The sequence below is a fragment of the Castor canadensis genome, chromosome 2, assembly GCF_047511655.1.
Source record: "Castor canadensis chromosome 2, mCasCan1.hap1v2, whole genome shotgun sequence".
Lineage (NCBI taxonomy): Eukaryota > Metazoa > Chordata > Mammalia > Rodentia > Castoridae > Castor > Castor canadensis.
Genome location: NC_133387.1, coordinates 5,614,255 through 5,631,799, shown reverse-complemented (window position 1 = coordinate 5,631,799; position 17,545 = coordinate 5,614,255). Strand labels below are relative to the sequence as shown.

The following is a 17,545-nucleotide window of genomic DNA, read 5'->3' as shown; positions in this document are numbered from 1 at the left end:
TTTTATATTGGTGGAATCATAAAGTACTTACTCTATTTTTGCTGGCTTTTATGAATTACAGTAATTATTCTGAGATTCAGGTTGCTGTTTGTAGAAACAGTTCATTCTGTTCTATTTTATTATTATATTTATTTATTTTGGTAGTACTGGGGTTTGAACCCAGGGCTTTACACTTCCTAGGCAGGTGCTCTACCACTTGAGCCACACCTCAGTCCTATCTTATTGTAATTATAACAACAATAACTATTATTCTTCTTCTTACCATCCATTGATGAATATACCACAAATTGTTCATCAGGTCACCTACTGATGAACATTGGGTTTGTTTCCAGATTTGGACTATTAAAGATAATGCCATAATGAATATTGGTATGTCTTTTGTGACATATTTTGTTTCTCTGAGGTAAACAGGGAAATGTGAAATGGCTGGGTCCTACGGTGCATCCTTAGCTTTTGAAGAGAATTCCAGTGTTTTCCAAAGTAGCTGTGCTACGTTATAAGCCCTCTAGCAATGCATGAGAATTCCATTTTTTCCAAATATTTGCCAACACATGACATGATCTGATTTTAAAATTTTAACTATTCTATTGGGTGAAGAATGATATTGTGTTTCAATTTGCATTTCTCTGATGTCGAATGATTGAGCCATCTTTTCAGGTGCTTGCTGGCCAATCATATATCTTCCTTTGTAAAGTATGTATTTGAGTCTCCTGCCCATTTTTAAATTAGAATGTTTGTCTTACTGGGTTTTGTTGTTGTTGTTGTTTGTGAGACAGGTCCTCCTATATATTCCAGACAGTTCTGACAGGTTTTTTTTTTTTTTTTTTTTTGCAGAACTGTAGTTTGAACACAGCCTACACCTTGTCTCTTTTTGTGAAGGATTTTTTTCAAGATAGGGTCTCACAAACTATTTGCCCAGGCTGGCTTCCAACTGCAATCCTCCTGATCTCTGCCTCCTGAGTAGCTAAGATTACAGGTGTGAGCCATTGGCTCCTGGCAAGCTCAAGACGATTCTTGATCTTGTGATCCTTCTGCCTCAGCCTCCTGAGTGCTTGAATTACAGGCATATGCTACCACACCTCACTGGGTCTTACTGATTTTTAAGATTTCTTTATATATTCTGGATTTAAGTCCATTGATATGTAAGTTGCAAACATTTTGTGATTTGTAAACAAGTCTGTAATTTGTTTTCATTCTCTTTTGAATGTTGTCATTCAAGAATTTTGATTCATAACATTCTCTTGTATGCTTTATGATTTTTTGCCAATCCAAGTTCACAAAGATTTCATTATTTTCTTTTAGAAATTTTAAGTTTTAGGTTTTACAATTAAGGTCACGATCCATTTTGAGTTAATTTTATGATGACATGGGGTTGGGATTTCTACTATATTGGACGTCCCGTGGGTCTAGCACCATTTGTTGAAAACTTTCCTTCCCCAACCTCATTATATTTGTCAAAAATCACTTGACCACATTTGTGTGGATCTATTTCTGAATTCTTTTCTGGTTCTTTCAAACAATTATTTTGGTTATTCTAAATATTTTGCTTGTCCATATATATTTTAGAAACAGGTTGTCAATTTGGGGAGAATTGATATTTTCATAATATTGCATCCCATATACTTTGATATGTTGAATTTTCATTTTCATTCATCTCTACGCATTTTTGTATTACCCTTGAGAGTTTCTCTTTCAGTTATTTAGCAGTTCATTTTTAATTTTCAAGTGCTTGGATATTTCCCATCGTTTTCATTACTGACAGTTTGGTGCCACTATGGTGAGGAAATACACTCTGTGATTCAGTTGTTACGTTTGGGGGATTTATTTCATTATTCGGAATATGCTGTGTCTTGGTGAATGTTCCATGGCTGTATTGTCCAATGGAGTGTTCTCTATATATGTCAGTTAAATCCTGTACTTTATTCTTCAATTCAATCCCAGCTAATTTTTTTGGCTACTAGTTCTGTCCATTGCTTAGAGTGAGATGTTGAAGACCCAAACTATACTTGTAGATTTGTCTGTTTCTCCTTTCAACTCTGTCAATTTTTGCCTTATCTTTTTTGAGGCTCTGTTGTTTGTTCTACTTATGTAGAATTATGTCTTCCTAGTGGATCGATCTTTTATCAGTATTTCTCTAGTAAATTTATTTGTACTGGAGACTATTTTTTCTGATAGTAAAGCCACTGTTGCTTTTAATATTTGCACAGTATCATTTTCTATCCTTTTACTTTTAGTCAAGCTATAGTGCATTGAAGTGAGTTTCTTGTAGGTAGCATATGATTGCATCATATTTTTTAATCCACTCTGCCAATCTGTCTTTAGTTGGCATATTTAGGTCATCTGCATTTGATATAATTATTATGTTGGGAGTTGAGTCTAGCATTTTTGTTATTTGTCTTTTGTGTGTTTCTACTGTTTTCTATTCTTCTGTTTGTTACCATCTTGTGGGTTACTGGAACATTTTTCATGATTCCATCTTGATTTATTTATAGCATTTTTAACATACCGCTTTATATAGTTTTATGAGTGGTTGCTCTATTGTTACATTATAAACTTATTTTACATTAAACTTACATTAAAACTTATCAGTCTCCTTGTGTCAATATTTTGCCACTTCAAAAAAACATTAAGAAGTCTCTGAGCCTTCCCATATTAAAATACAATCATCCTTAATCTTTCTTCTGCACACCTTGAGCACCACATCAGATGGGGTTATAATTTTGGCTTCAAACACAAAGTTAAGAGTCTTATGAGGATGGTCTATTATATTTATTCCTGTTTGTTTGTTTGTTTTTAAACCATTCTGATGTTCTTTTTTCTTTTTTGAAGTTCCATACTTTTTTCTCTTATCATTTCCTTCTTGTTTAGAGAACTTCCTTTTGCTATTCTTTAAGGGTGGGTTTGCCAATGGAAAATTCTTACTTTTTCTTAATCTGAGAGAATCTTTATTTTTCCCATAATTCATGAAGGATACTTTTGCTGGATATGAAATTTGCTATTGATAGTTCTTTCCTTTTAGCACTTGAAAATGTTTGCTACTTCTCTCTGTTCCATGGTTTTAAAGGAAAAATCCACGGTTTTTCAAAATTGATGTTTCTTACCTGGGTTTGGTGGTGCACACCCATAGTTCTAGCTATTCAGAAGGTTGGGGCATTTGAGCTCAGAGTTCAAGACCAGCCTGGGCAACCTACTGAGACCCCAAAACAGACAAACAACAAACAAATTAGTGTCTCCCTGTATGTAATGCATCATCTCTCTGGTTGTTTTCCAGGGTTTTTCTTTGTCTTCAGTTTTCAGAAGTTTATGATATTTTGATATGAATTTCTTTACTTTACCCTATATGAGGGTTTGCTCAGCCTCTTCAATCTGTAGATTTCCATCTTTCACCATATTTGGAGAGTTATCAGTCATTATTCCTTACTTTTCAAATCTGCTTCCTCTCCTGTCACTGGCACAACACAAATTTAGCTCTTTTGTAATTCTGCAGGTCGTCAGACTCTCTAATGTTTTCCAGTTTGCTTTCTCTCTGTTTTTCAGATTGGGCAGATCTACTGATCTCTCCTCAAATTCACTGATCTGTCCTTTGTCATCACCACTCCACTTAACCTGTCCAGTGTATTTACTTAGATTACTTTTTAATTATATAACTTTCATTTGGTTCTTTTTATTTTCATAACTTCTATTTCTTTGCTGAGGTTTTCCTTTTTTTCCATTGGCTTGTACCATTGTTATGATGCTGTTTTAACATCCTCATAAGTTAATTCAACCCGTTTCATCTTAGTGTTGGCATCTCAGCATTGTCTTTTTAAATTAATTTGCGATCTTCTCGGTTCTTGATATAACAGATGACTCTATTTGATCCCATTCCTTATACATATGTGAGGCTTTGTACCCTTGTAAGCTTTTTCAGCAGGCCTCCTGTTGAGATGTAGCACAAAGACAGGTGAATGTGTGTATTACTTCCTACTTGGCACCACCCAGGAATAGAAATTGTAAATGTGTGAGGAAATTCAGCTTTTTGGCTGCCATTGGCACCTTCCCAGTGAAATGTGGCACTGACTTGGATAACCTTGTTGTTGTGGGTGGGGGGAATGACAGAGTACCAGGTAGCCCTGCCTCCCGTCCCTCCTGGTGCCTCACTGACACCAGGTAGAACAGGCTTAACTCCCCCACTGGGCCTCACTGGCACTAGGAAGAGAGAGGAGTGTTCCCACCTGTTTCCTTCCGATGCTTCCAGTTGAGAATGGACATCAGCCCCCAGTGGACCCCACTAACACCAGGGCAAGAGGAGGCAGAGTGCTCACACCCTCACAACACTGCTAATTCTTGTTGCTACTAGGCGGGGCTGGAGGCGGGGCTTTTTAGTTATTCCACCTGGAGGCTTCTGCAGTGCTCCCATCTGGGATTTATAGAAGACAGCAACAAAACTCTGAGGACCGTCATTCAAGACCTTCATCAAGTCACGAAGCCCTTAGGCAATCAGCTTCCTTGCTTCCATCTTTCGGAGCCCTCCTATGCTTATCTGTGTGTTTGGTACAGGATTTTTTTTTTTGTAAGAAAGAGGATCTGGGAGGAATGCGGCCACTCTATCTTGACCAGACCCCCTTTATATATAGTGTTTTATAGCAATTTTGGAAAACACTCATTGGGCATTGGGGGCAAAAGTTAATTTCCTACAAAGTACAATATATATCCACTAAGGAATCAGTTAATTACATTATTCAAGTTCTGTCTAATTTTCCTCTGATTCAGAGTTCTTAAAATACCCCATTACTGTGGCAGTACATTCTGATATTCCTAGATATTTTTCTTTGTTTTGTTGCAGCATTATTTGATATTATTAAATGCAAGCTCATTACTATTAAGTGTGTATTGTGAATTACGTCTTAGTATAAAATGACTTTCTGTGCACATCTTCTACTAAATTGTACACTTTTAAAAATTATACTTTGACTCCTGCCTTCTGTGTCCATTCTTTCACTTTTTCCATTTTGCTTATCTTTATGACTACATTGTTTTTCATTCCCATCTAAAAGTCTTTTATTTTTTGATAGACAATTTCCCCACTTCATTTGTTGTTATGATTGATATTTTGATGGGATTTGGGAAGAGTAATTCCAGCTCTAATTCTCCAACTTTCCTTAAGTCCTTCTGTCATTATAATCTCACACTGCATTTGAGAATCTTGGTGGCACTGAAGGGGTTGAGCACTTCCTTCCATAAAAGACAATGAGTATTCTTTGCTAAAGAAGAGCTCTGGTTGTGGGTGTGGCTCAAGTGGTAGAGTGTCTGTCTTGCAACTGCAAAGTCCTGAGTTCAATCCCCAGTACTGGGGGGAAAAACATAATAGCTTTGATTTGTGTAAATACTTTGTGGTCTCACCTTTTAACCTTGTCATTTGGAGGAGGTTTGGATTCCAAGAAAATAGCACTGCCTTGTTATAAAAGAAATAAGCTCAGGATAGAGTTGTTGGTGCTGTCCTGCATCTGTGCAACAGCAGTAAGCCTTTACCTATGTGACTCTAATTACTTTTTCTTGCAGATAAGAACATTAACTTTTCAGATCCGGAGCTTTTCAAAGGACTTTTAAAACATGGATTTAATACCATTATCAGTAGAAGACTGGGCAGTGCAAGGGAAGTGCCAGATGCCAGGAATAAAAAGTATGTTCCTTTCTCATTAAAAATAAACACAGCTACTAACCAGATTTTAATATGAGCATATAGAAGTCTTACATGAATTCCTACTTTTAGGACTCAAAGTCAGATAATGTCAAGATCCTATTTCAAGATTATAAGACCTATGGTATACAGAGTACCTCCTGCATCAGCACAGTGTGTTCTACATGTTTCTGAGAACTAAGTCACCCACACGTCTTTTTACTCAGTCACCATTAAGAGCTTCTGGCCAAACGTGGCTTCATTCCCACTTCATTCCCAACAGAAAAATGCTTGGAACAGCTATCTATTTTTCTTCAAAGTCTGCTTTATTTTCATTGTTTCCTCAATCTTTTGTGTTAATGTCCATTTTTTTTAAATTATGGTAAAATACACATAACATAAAAATTCACCATTTGAATCATTTTAGATGCACAATTCAGTGACATTAAGTATTTTCACACTAGTGTGCAGCCATCACACCATCCATTTCCAGAACTTTTTCATCATCCAAAACTGAAATCTGAACCTATTAAACAATGTCCCACCTCCTCCTCTTCCCTGGCCCTGCGGCCAGGATTATACTTTCTGTGTCTATGAATTTGACTGCTCTAGATTACCTCACACATGTGAAATCAAACACTCTTTGTGTTTTGGGGGACTAGCTTATTTCCCTTAGCACAAGTCCTCAGGTTCATCCATGCTGTAGCTTGTACATGTTAATGCCTTTTAAGTATGATTTAGGTTCTGATTGTTTCCAAGCAAAAGGGGGCTGATATTCTCCTTTACCTGAGAGAAAAATATTTAAGGAATGTAGTGATATAGAGGTAAATGCCGAGTTCTAGAACACTGGGAAGCGGGACCACATTGCCTTATTGGAATTTTATGCAACACAAACTTTGTGTGTGTGTGTGTGTGTGTGTGTGTGTGTGTGTGTGTGTGTGTGTGTGTGTGTGTGTGGCAGTTCTGGAGTTTGAACTCAGGGCCTCAGGCTTGCTAGGCAGGCACTCCACCACTTAAGCCACCTCCAGCCCCAACACAAACACTTAAAGCCACAAATACCACTCACGATATGTCAGGCATAAGAGATACAATGTTTACATATAATGACACAATCTATTTATGTCACAATAAAAGAAAAAATATATAATTTACCCAAACCACAGACCATGGTATGAATTAATTTAGAAAACATTTATTTGTGTGTGTGGTTTGAATTCAGGGCTTCATACTTGCTATGCAGGCACTCTACCATTTCAGTCAGTCCACCAGCCCTGTTTTGTGTTGGGTATTTCAAAATAGGGTCTTGCATACTATTTGCCCTGGCTGGCCTTGAACCACAATCCTTCTGATCTCTGCTAAGATTGCAGGGATAAGCCACCAGCACCCATTGGAAGACAATTTTTCATCACTGAATAACTACCACAAAGGCAGGTCAATATTTTGAATTGCAATAAGTTATGAATTTCTCTCCCTGCTATCATTTTTTCCCTCAAAACTCATCTAAAATGGTCAGACTGGGTTTGCATCCCTTCTTCCATCACTTGATTATTTGTTCAGGAAAGGAGAGTTTAGAGATATTTGCCCTTAAAGAGAAGTGCACTTGACAGTTTTTAGAAGGAAATTCAATTCTTACAAAGAATCCTACTATATTTAAAAGATATTCTAACAAGGAGGAGTAACTATACTGTCTGGAGTCCAAGCAGATGTTTAGTCTGCTCTAGAGGCCATATTATTCCATTAAATGGAACTGCTACTTCAGCTTTGCCATAGTTTATTTCTCACTTTAAGTTTTTAAATTGAAAATAATAGTTTAAGGCCAGCCCAGGCAAAAGGTTAGTGATATCCCATCTCAACAAACAGGATATAGTGGTGTATACCTATAATTCCACCTAGAGGGAAGCATAGGTAGGAGGATCACAGTCTGAGGCCAGCCTGGGCAAAAGTGCAAAATCCTATCTGAAAAATAACCTAAAAGCAAAAAGGACTGAGTTGTGGCTCAAGTGGTAGAACATCTGCCTAGCAAGCACAAAGCCCTGAGTTTAAACAGTAGAACCATCAAAAAGAGGAACAATGAGTTAAAAGTGAAAGTTGTGTGTATGGTGTACAATGTGATGTTTGATGTACGTATGCATTGAGGAGTGGCTAGATGAAGTTAATTATTAGCACATGATTAGTTACCTTACATACTTATTTTTCCATATGTGGTGAGAACACTAAAAACCTACCCTCTCGGCAATGTTCAATGTGAAAATATATTGTTAGTTGTGATCACCATGCATACAACATACCTCTTGACCTCATTCTTCCTGTATAACTGAAACTTTATAACATTTGACCACATTGTCCCAATCTTCCCACCTCACCTGTATCCCCAGCTTCTAGCAACACCCTTCCATCTTGCTTCTAAGAGTTGAGCATCTTAGATTCCATGCAGCACTGAGGCATGCCGCATTTGTCTTTCTGTTCCTGGTTTATGTTCACTTCATGTCCTCTGGGTCCACCCATGTTGTCACAAACAACCTGCTTTTCTTCTTTTCTAAGACTGAGCAGTACTCCATTGTGTGCATACCCCACACTCTCTGTACTCATTCCTCCACGGGGGGTCGATTCCATTCTTGACTGCTGTGGATGATGTGTCAGTAATCACGGGAGTGTGGATAGCTGATTCCACACCCTTCACACTTGCATCTAGAAGTGAGATTGTTGGGTCATGGATCTCACTGTGGCCGCACTAACGTGCATTCCTCCGAGCAGGGTTCAGGGTCCTTTGCTCCACATTGTCAGCTTTCATCTTTCTGATCATAATCATTTTAACAGATGTGAGGTGATAGCTCATGTGGGTTTAGTTTGCATTAGTGTTTTCATACATCTATGACCCATTTGTCTTCTTTTGAAAAATGTTCTATTTGGGTTTTTATCCATTTATTTATTTATTTATTTATTTATTTATTTTTGCAGCACTAGGGTTTGAATTCAGGGCTTCATATGTGCTAAGCAGGTGCTCTACCACTTGAGCCAGCCCTAGAACATTTTTAAATTTTATATAATTCCATTTTATTTTATTTTTTGAAATGGGGTCTCACTGTGGAGCCCAGGTTGAACTGGAACTTGCTCTGTAGCTCAGACTACCCTTGAACTTAAGATCTCCCTGCCTCAGTCTCCTAAATTACTTTTGCTTTTGCTGCTGTGCTTTTGGGGTCGTATCCCCCAAAATCATGGAGCTGTGCCCTGTGTTCTCCTCTAGATATTTTATAACTTCAGGTTTCATGTTTAAGTCTTTAATCCATCTTGAGTTTATTTTTGCATGTGGTGTGAGATGAGGGCCTAATTTCATTCTTGTGTGCATGGAAATCCAGTTTTTCTAGCATCGTTTATTGAAGAGACTGTCCTTTTCCCACAGTGTATTCTCAGCATCTTCTTCAAAATTAGTTGTCCATAAATATACTGATTGATTTCTAGGCTCTCTATTCTGTTCCATTGGTCAATATGTCTGTTTTTATGCCTGTACTGTGCTTTTTTATTATAACTTTGTAGTAGATTTTGAATTTAGGTAGCATGATGTCTTGGCTTTGTTCTTTTTGTTCAAGATTGCCTTGGCTCTTGTGGTTTCATATGAAATTTAGGATTGGTTCTTCTATTTCTGTAAAAAATGTCATCCAATTGCATTGGATCTACAGATTACTTTGGGTAGTATGGACAATATTAATTCTTCTAATGCACGAATACAGGGTATCTTTTCATTTATGTCTTCTTCAGCTTCTTGCATCAATCTGTTACAATTTGCAATGTAACACCTCCTTGGTTAAATTTAATTTATTCTTAGGTTGGTGTTTTGTCTTTGTTTTAGCTATTGTCAATAGAATTGTTTTCTTCATTTTTGTTTTGGATAGTTCATTTAGTTGATAGAGATGTTACTGATTTTCATATATTGGTTCTATATCCTACAACTTTACTAATTGTAAATCTCATTTACTAGTTCTGCCAATTTTGTGGGGGTCAAGTATTTAGAGTTTTCTATATATAAGATGTTATCTGAAAGCAGGACTACTTAATTTCTTCCCTTCTGATTTGAGTGCCTTTTATTTAATTCTCTTGCCTAAATGCTCTGGCTAGGACTTCCATTATTATGTCCCATGCAAGTGACAAGAGTGGGCATTCTTATCTTGTTCTACATCTTAGGGAAAAACTTTCGACTTATTTATTTATTTATTTTTTTAAACTTAACAAAATCAATTTATTCTCTCTTTTTTTAAATACTGGGGTTTGAATTCAGTGCTTTGCACTTGCTAGGCAGGTGCTTTGTCACTTGAGTTTCTTCCCCAGCCCAACAAAATGAGTTTAAATTTCATTTGAAGTATATACAACATCGTCCAAGAAACATTTGTGAAAGAATAATGCTAAATATCAAAATGCCACAATAAATAAGTACAACGAATAACACAAAAATCATGTCTGTGGTATAGTATAAAAATAGATCAATAGAGTAGAAAGTATAAATGCCAAATAAAAATGCTACATGAAATTTTAAAATCTATAACTCAAACATCTTTATTATATGAAGAGTTCTTACTAATCAATTAGAAAAAAAAACACATCATGAAAGAAGTCAACTAAGCAAAATAGAAAAGTACATTTGTGTTTTGGGCTAGTAACTATTACTCAGTTCCAGTAGCAATGAAAGAAAAAGGCAATAAAAATTAAAATAGGATACATATATATATATATATATATATCTTTTAATAATTATCAAAGTTTAAAGCACAGGCATGGATTCTAATGAAAAGGCTTTAGGGCATGGGTTGAGATCACCCTGTGGGGGATGGAAGAGCAATTTGGCAAAATGCAGAAATTTTAAGCAAGCACAGTTGACCCAGGAGTCTACTTGTACAAATGTATTTTCAGGAAATGATGTGCAGAAATGGCTATATAGGAATATCCAAAGATATTCTGCACAGTGTTACCTATAACAAACTTGAAGTAACTTCAAACCCATAGTGGATTAGAGAACTGTTTGCATACCCACAGGACATGTAGCCATTAAAAAATAATGATATGAAAGAATACATAATAATGCCAGAAAATTGTAACTTTGCATGAAGTGAAAACAGTTTATAAAATCCAGTAACCAAAAACCAGCAGGGGGGATTGTTGTTTTATGAGACAGGGCATTTTTATTCATGCAAGCTGACCTCAGGCTTCTATCCTGCTGCCTCAGCTGCCTAATGCTAAGAGTTTTAGGCATGTGCTGTCATACCCAGTCCAACAAATATTTATTGAGTGACTACTATGTATTATGACATCCCTGTTCCCATGTAGTTTATATTCCACTACAAAATTTATAAACAAGAACATAAAGTATGGTTCCAATTAATAAAAAAGAAGATATGATTAGAGGGGAGTCAGGAGAGACACAAACTGATGTGTCAGAAGTAATTACCTCTGAGCTAGGGATTGGGTTGATTTTTTTACACTTTTTTAAAGCTTTTCTGAGTTCTCCAATCTTTTTTTTTTTTTTCTAGTACTGGGGCTCAAACCCAGGATTTTACACGTTAGGCAAGTAATCTACCACTGAGCCCATCTCCAGCCCATAAAACTTTTGTGATGAGTATGTATCACACTGATGGCCAGAAATGAAAAGGTTATCTTTTTTTAAAAGAATGCAAATTAAGATATACATCATATTGGTTCTTCAAAATCACAGGATTTTTCTTTTTTTTTTTATTTTTCTTTTATTATTCATATGTGCATACAAGGCTTGGTTCATTTCTCCCCCCTGCCCCCACCCCCTCCCTTACCACCCACTCCACCCCCTCCCGCTCCCCCCCCCCAATACCCAGCAGAAACTATTTTGCCCTTATCTCTAATTTTGTTGTAGAGAGAGTATAAGCAATAATAGGAAGGAACAAGGGGTTTTGCTGGTTGAGATAAGGATAGCTATACAGAGCATTGACTCACATTGATTTCCTGTGCGTGGGTGTTACCTTCTAGGTTAATTCTTTTTGATCTAACCTTTTCTCTAGTACCTGTTCCCCTTTTCCTATTGGCCTCAGTTGCTTTAAGGTATCTGCTTTAGTTTCTCTGCATTAAGGGCAACAAATGCTAGCTAGTTTTTTAGGTGTCTTACCTATCCTCACCCCTCCCTTGTGTGCTCTCGCTTTTATCATGTGCTCATAGTCCAATCCCCTTGTTGTGTTTGCCCTTGATCTAATGTCCACATATGAGGGAGAACATACGATTTTTGGTCTTTTGGGCCAGGCTAACCTCACTCAGAATGATGTTCTCCAGTTCCATCCATTTACCAGCGAATGATAACATTTCGTTCTTCTTCATGGCTGCATAGAATTCCATTGTGTATAGATACCACATTTTCTTAATCCATTCGTCTGTGCTGGGGCATCTTGGCTGTTTCCATAACTTGGCTATTGTGAATAGTGCCGCAATAAACATGGATGTGCAGGTGCCTCTGGAGTAACAGTCTTTTGGGTATATCCCCAAGAGTGGTATTGCTGGATCAAATGGTAGATCGATGTCCAGCTTTTTAAGTAGCCTCCAAATTTTTTTCCAGAGTGGTTGTACTAGTCTACATTCCCACCAACAGTGTAAGAGGGTTCCTTTTTCCCCGCATCCTCACCAACACCTGTTGTTGGTGGTGTTGCTGATGATGGCTATTCTAACAGGGGTGAGGTGGAATCTTAGTGTGGTTTTAATTTGCATTTCCTTTATTGCTAGAGATGGTGAGCATTTTTTCATGTGTTTTCTGGCCATTTGAATTAACTTTCGACTTATTGATAATGAGTATGATGTTAGCTGTGGGTTTGTCATATATGGCTTTTATTGTGTTGAGATACAGTTCTTCCTTACCTAATTTGTTGAGAATTTTTATCATGAAAGGACATTGAATTTTGTCATGCTTTTTCTTATTCAGATGATTATATTGTTTCTGTCCTTAATTCTGTTAATGTGGTGTTTTGCATTTATTGATTTACATGTGTTCAAACATCTATGTAACCAAAATAAATCCCCCTTGGTCATGGTGATGGTCCTTTCATCCTCTTCTCTCTGAGCATGTCTATCTCTGTCCAAATTCCCCCTTTGTATAAGACCAGCCAGCCACATTGTGTTAGGGCCACCTTAACACCCTCATCTTACTAGTTACATCTGCAATCATCCTGCTTCCAAGTCAGGTTACATTCTCTGTCCGGGGCATTAGGAATTCATCACATGGGTTTAAGGAGACACTCTTCAATACCTACCAATCCTGCCTTATGCTATCATGAATCTAGATAGACAGCAAAGAACAGATTGACTTACCAAACACTAAAGCCAGCCTTGTCCAAACTACTTTTACTGGTAAAAACAACTTATTTAGGCTAAAAGGTTTTCTATAAGGAAATACCACAGCAAACATTTCTTGATTAATTTTAGAGAAACATATACACAACATGCTGTCTTGGGGACCTAAAGAATTCTCATGTGGCAGTTTCAGGCTTCTTCACCATCATCAAACTGAAGGAACACTGCTCATCCATAGTTTGTTTAAATGTCACTCCTGGACTGCATATTATTGGAGCTGTGACTTAGGCACTACAAGTTCACCTTCCACCACAGCTCTCTCATTCTTGGCGTTATTCTTCAGCCTAGCATCATTCACTCTATCCTCTCCTCACTCCTTCTCTCTTTCCCTTTCCTTTCTCCCCTCCCTTCTCCTCCCTCTCCCCTATCTTTCCCTCCCTTTCTCCTGTTTCTTTTCTCATAAATTCAAGCCTTTTCACACATATTTCTGCAAAGTTATATTTCCACTTAATGTTTGAGACTTAGGTGCAGAATGTGTACTTACACACCATTCCCATTTATTCAGGTTTTTTCTGGGTTCTGTCATCTCACATAATCCATTCCTTTGAGCACAGTGCCAGATTTTACTCAGCAAGAATACTTCCTATATCCTCATCTGGTCCTGGGTAGAAGTGGTCAGGACAAGGTCCTCTCCACGATGCCTTCATTTACAAATATCTGGAAGGACTCCAGGATTCCTGTACAATGCCTGCCTGGAACCCAATGCCCTGGTATTTTCCAGGAAACATTCCCCTTTACTCGTGGTTGTGATGGGAACTATGGTCTTATATTTTGACCCCACTGTTTGGCTCTAGTTGATAAGCCCAGGGCTGGCGACTGAGCCAAATTGAGCCAATGAAACTTTCCTGGAAGTTTAGGGCTTGGGAAAGAGAAGGTCCTACCTTGGGTGCTGGACTATAAAATATGCTATGTTAACCACATTTCCACTCTGTGGAGTTAAAGAAGTGGATATAAGCCAGGTTGCAAGGGAGAACAATAATCACATAATGAACTTTACATTAATACATACTACATGCCAGGCACTGTTCTGAGCATTTTATATGGAAACCTTCTGAGGTAGGCTGATGCTATTAATTATTGCTGTTGTCATTATTATTCCCAGATGTAAGGACAAGAGCTGAGATGGACAGAGTATCCAGATGGCACTCAGGCCTCCCCAGCTCCATTAGTTCTCTAAGGCTCCAGTTGCCTTTATGCAACTTCCTGTGAGATATTTGGGTCCCCTCCCAATATATCGCTCTTTATTTTGCTTAAATTAGCTCCAGTAGGTTTCTGAATTTACAATCAAAATATTTCAAAATATAACTGAATACTAACATAACAATCCAAACAATTACTACTTAATAATTAATATTACTAGAACGCAGCTTTCATTTTTCCCTCATGTGCACAAAAATAAAATAATAAAACCTTTTTGTCAAATACTTGCAAATACTTAGAAGACATCCAATTACATCAGACTCATTGCATTTCTTTGTTGCAGCAGATGGCAGATCTATATATAAAAAAACAACTACAGTGAGTTTTCTTTTCTTTCTTTCTTTTTTTTTGGCAGTACTGGGGTTTGAATTCAGGGCCTTCACTTTGAGCCACTCTACCAGCCCTTTTTTGTGATGGGTTTTTTTGAGATAGGGTCTCATGAACTATTTGCCTGGGCTGGCTTCAAGCTGCAATCCTCCCGATCTCTGCCTTCTCAGTAGCTAGGATTACAGGCGAAAGCCAACAGAGCCCAGCTAACAGTGAGTTTTCTTTAAAAGTCATACAATGAGCTTCATATGAATCTTTCAGTGTGTATGACCTTAGTAATTCATTTTTATAATAGAAGCTAAAATATGGATACAATTTGTATTTATACTATATTTAAAGTACAATTAAGATTACCAAAACAGAGTGTCAATAAAAAACAATTAAGAAGGGAGAAATGATTCCAAAATTGTTAAAACAACATAAAAGTTAAGGAAGCTTTTGCATCTTTATATGTGCTGTCATTGTATTGTCATGATGATCAATGGAAGGAGAAAATGAAAATAGGAAAGAGACCTCTAAGCATATAAGGTTTCAGATCAATCATTCTCTTCCTATTATTTATCCCTGCAGATGTCTTCAAAAGCATTACTCACTCCATCTACCTTCTGCCAGCATTATCATTTGCTTCTATAATGAAGAATTCAATGCTTTGTTTCGGACAGTGTCCAGCATTATGTATCTTACTCCAGAATATTTCCTTGAAGAAATTATTTTGGTAGATGACATGAGTGAATTTGGTAAGACAGAACTGATTTTCTAATCTACTTTGAAGGTGGTGCTCTTGATAGTGGAACTTGATTTTATACAAAGGAGGTTTAGACAGGTATTGAAGCAGACACTGTGCCTGCCAGGTGCTATGGGTACATATGGTGGATGTAGATGTCATGGTCCCTGTCCTGATGGAGCATCCATGAGGTCAGCCAAGGGAACAAAACCCATTTTGGAGATCACTTCAGGAAGAAGTAGTAGTTAAATGGAGGTTGGAAAGATGAGTTGGAGTTATCCAGATGGAGAAGGAGGAATCGGCATTGTAAAGGGCCAGGGGCAAAAGACAAGATGGTGAGTTTGGAATATTTCTGCATTTATGTAGTTTATGAATGATTGTAGAGCTGGGAGAGTGGGGGGGGGGAGGCATAAAGCCAAAGTTATTAAGGGCATTATTAAGATTTAATCTCAAGAATAAGTAGAGCTATCAAGAGCTTAATGCAGGGAAATTACCTGATCTGGGTATCTTACATAAAAGAATTCCAATTGGACCAACTGTAGTTAAGTACTTATTCCTCAATACCTACTGGTAGTTTTTGTGGGGATGATGGGACTGGGGTTTGAGCTCAGGGCTTCACACTTACGCTTACTGGTTCTAAAATAATTGTGATACTAGTACAAAATTCGTTTAGCCACCCTTAGAATATGAAATTAGTTGTTTGTTTTACAACTAAGTTCAAATCTTAGGACTGCAAGGAGTACGGAAGCAATGCTGTCAATTTTGGACAGGTTTCAGGCCTTCAAGTCAACTCAACCCAAGGTGAATCTGACCTGTTATGAGCTTGGAAAGGAAAAGATGAAGAAAACGCATAGGAAGAAGAATAGTCGAGGAGAAGAAAAGAAGATTCCCCAGGAGATCCACCATGTGGGGACTGATATTAAATGCCTCTGGAGTGTAACTCAAACTAATATCACTATGTTTGAGATTTTAAATGCTGGCCAGGAACCTATCATATATAACATCATTTCTATGGGAGTCACCAAAATCTGAGGGTACAAGGCTGCTTATTTCTAGTCTCGGGCCTACAAGGGGCATGGAGAGATAATCCTAGCCTTTTTGCTTTACCCATATTGTCTTGTCTGCTAAGTGGCATGTTTGACAACTTGCTTGACAAGAAGCCACAGTAAAGCCATGTGTAGGTGCAGGGGGAGGGATGATCTTCTACTCTGAGGATGTCTGCCTTCTCACCCAGAAATTCAAGGATCCTACCATGGGGGTGCAGTTCCAAAAATGACCACTGCAAGTCTTAAGAACTTTATCATGAGTTTGGAGACATGTTGTCTTGCTAGCTTGACTGCTGTTACAAAATAACATAGATTGGATGGTTTGGGCAACAAGCATTGATTTTTCACAGTTCTGGAGATCAGGGTAATGTGAGGACCAAGTTCTTGGTAAGGGTGCTGGTTTACAGACAGACATCCTATTGCTATGTCCTCACATGGCAGAAAGAGATCAAGTGGGCTCTCAGGTATCTTCATATAAGGGTACTAATCCCATTCATGAGGGTCTACCCTCATGACCTAATGCCTCCCCCAAATCCCCACCTCAAGATGCTATCATATTGGTGATTAGATTTTGACATTAGATTTGAAATTGGAGCAAGGGACACAAATATCCAGTTCATAACATTTGGTAACCTGCTCACATATTCATTATGCATTTTGGTCCTTCTTCATAAGAGAAAAGAAGGTCACTAAGTAGAGACCTGAGTGTACTGCCTGACCAGACACCTCTACTTCTTCTTGATTTTAGCCATGGGCCCATGCAGAACCGCAAACACAAGACATAAGCTATTGTGTTCTCATGGAGCCTTTAATTCACAATTTCATCATGGACTTTAGGACAGTTTTTTTGAACTGAAGCCTATCTTTCCCAGCTGATGAAAACAGACAGTAGCAATAGATTCCCTCAGCTTAGGGGAATGGGGGACAGAGGCCAGGGAACTGCCTTCCCTGAGTTGAACAAAGGGCATGACTTGTTGCCACCCACCTTACCCATTGTTCTGGTCCCTCTTGATTACCAGCCAACAACATGACTATCTTCTAAAAACCCAAGCCCTCCACTGCAGGTCAGATATACTGTATTCTGTACTGCCTTTATGTACCCCAAGTCCTGGCTCACAGAGTCCTTGGGCACAGGCTGCTGGAAAGGCTCACAGACAGCCAATCTGACATGCTGCCTATCATACTACAAGTGAAGCCGGGCAGTCTGTATCCCTGTCCCTGAACAGGACTTAGGCT

General features: G+C 38.0%; 1 protein-coding gene and 1 long non-coding RNA gene across 4 annotated transcripts in view; one reads left to right on the top strand and one right to left on the bottom strand.

The window, feature by feature from the left end:
* The window catches only part of LOC141418636 (uncharacterized), an 85,920-nt gene that overhangs the window by 42,220 nt on the left and 26,155 nt on the right, over positions 1–17,545 (bottom strand). The gene's annotated exons all lie outside the window — the stretch shown is intronic.
* The window catches only part of Galntl5 (polypeptide N-acetylgalactosaminyltransferase like 5), a 108,814-nt gene that overhangs the window by 72,489 nt on the left and 18,780 nt on the right, over positions 1–17,545 (top strand). For all 3 annotated transcript variants that reach the window (XM_074060457.1, XM_074060462.1, XM_020162000.2), the window contains 2 exons: positions 5,542–5,662; positions 15,110–15,276. In XM_074060457.1, the coding sequence (XP_073916558.1) occupies positions 5,542–5,662; positions 15,110–15,276 (288 nt within the window). The remainder of the gene's footprint in view (positions 1–5,541; positions 5,663–15,109; positions 15,277–17,545) is intronic.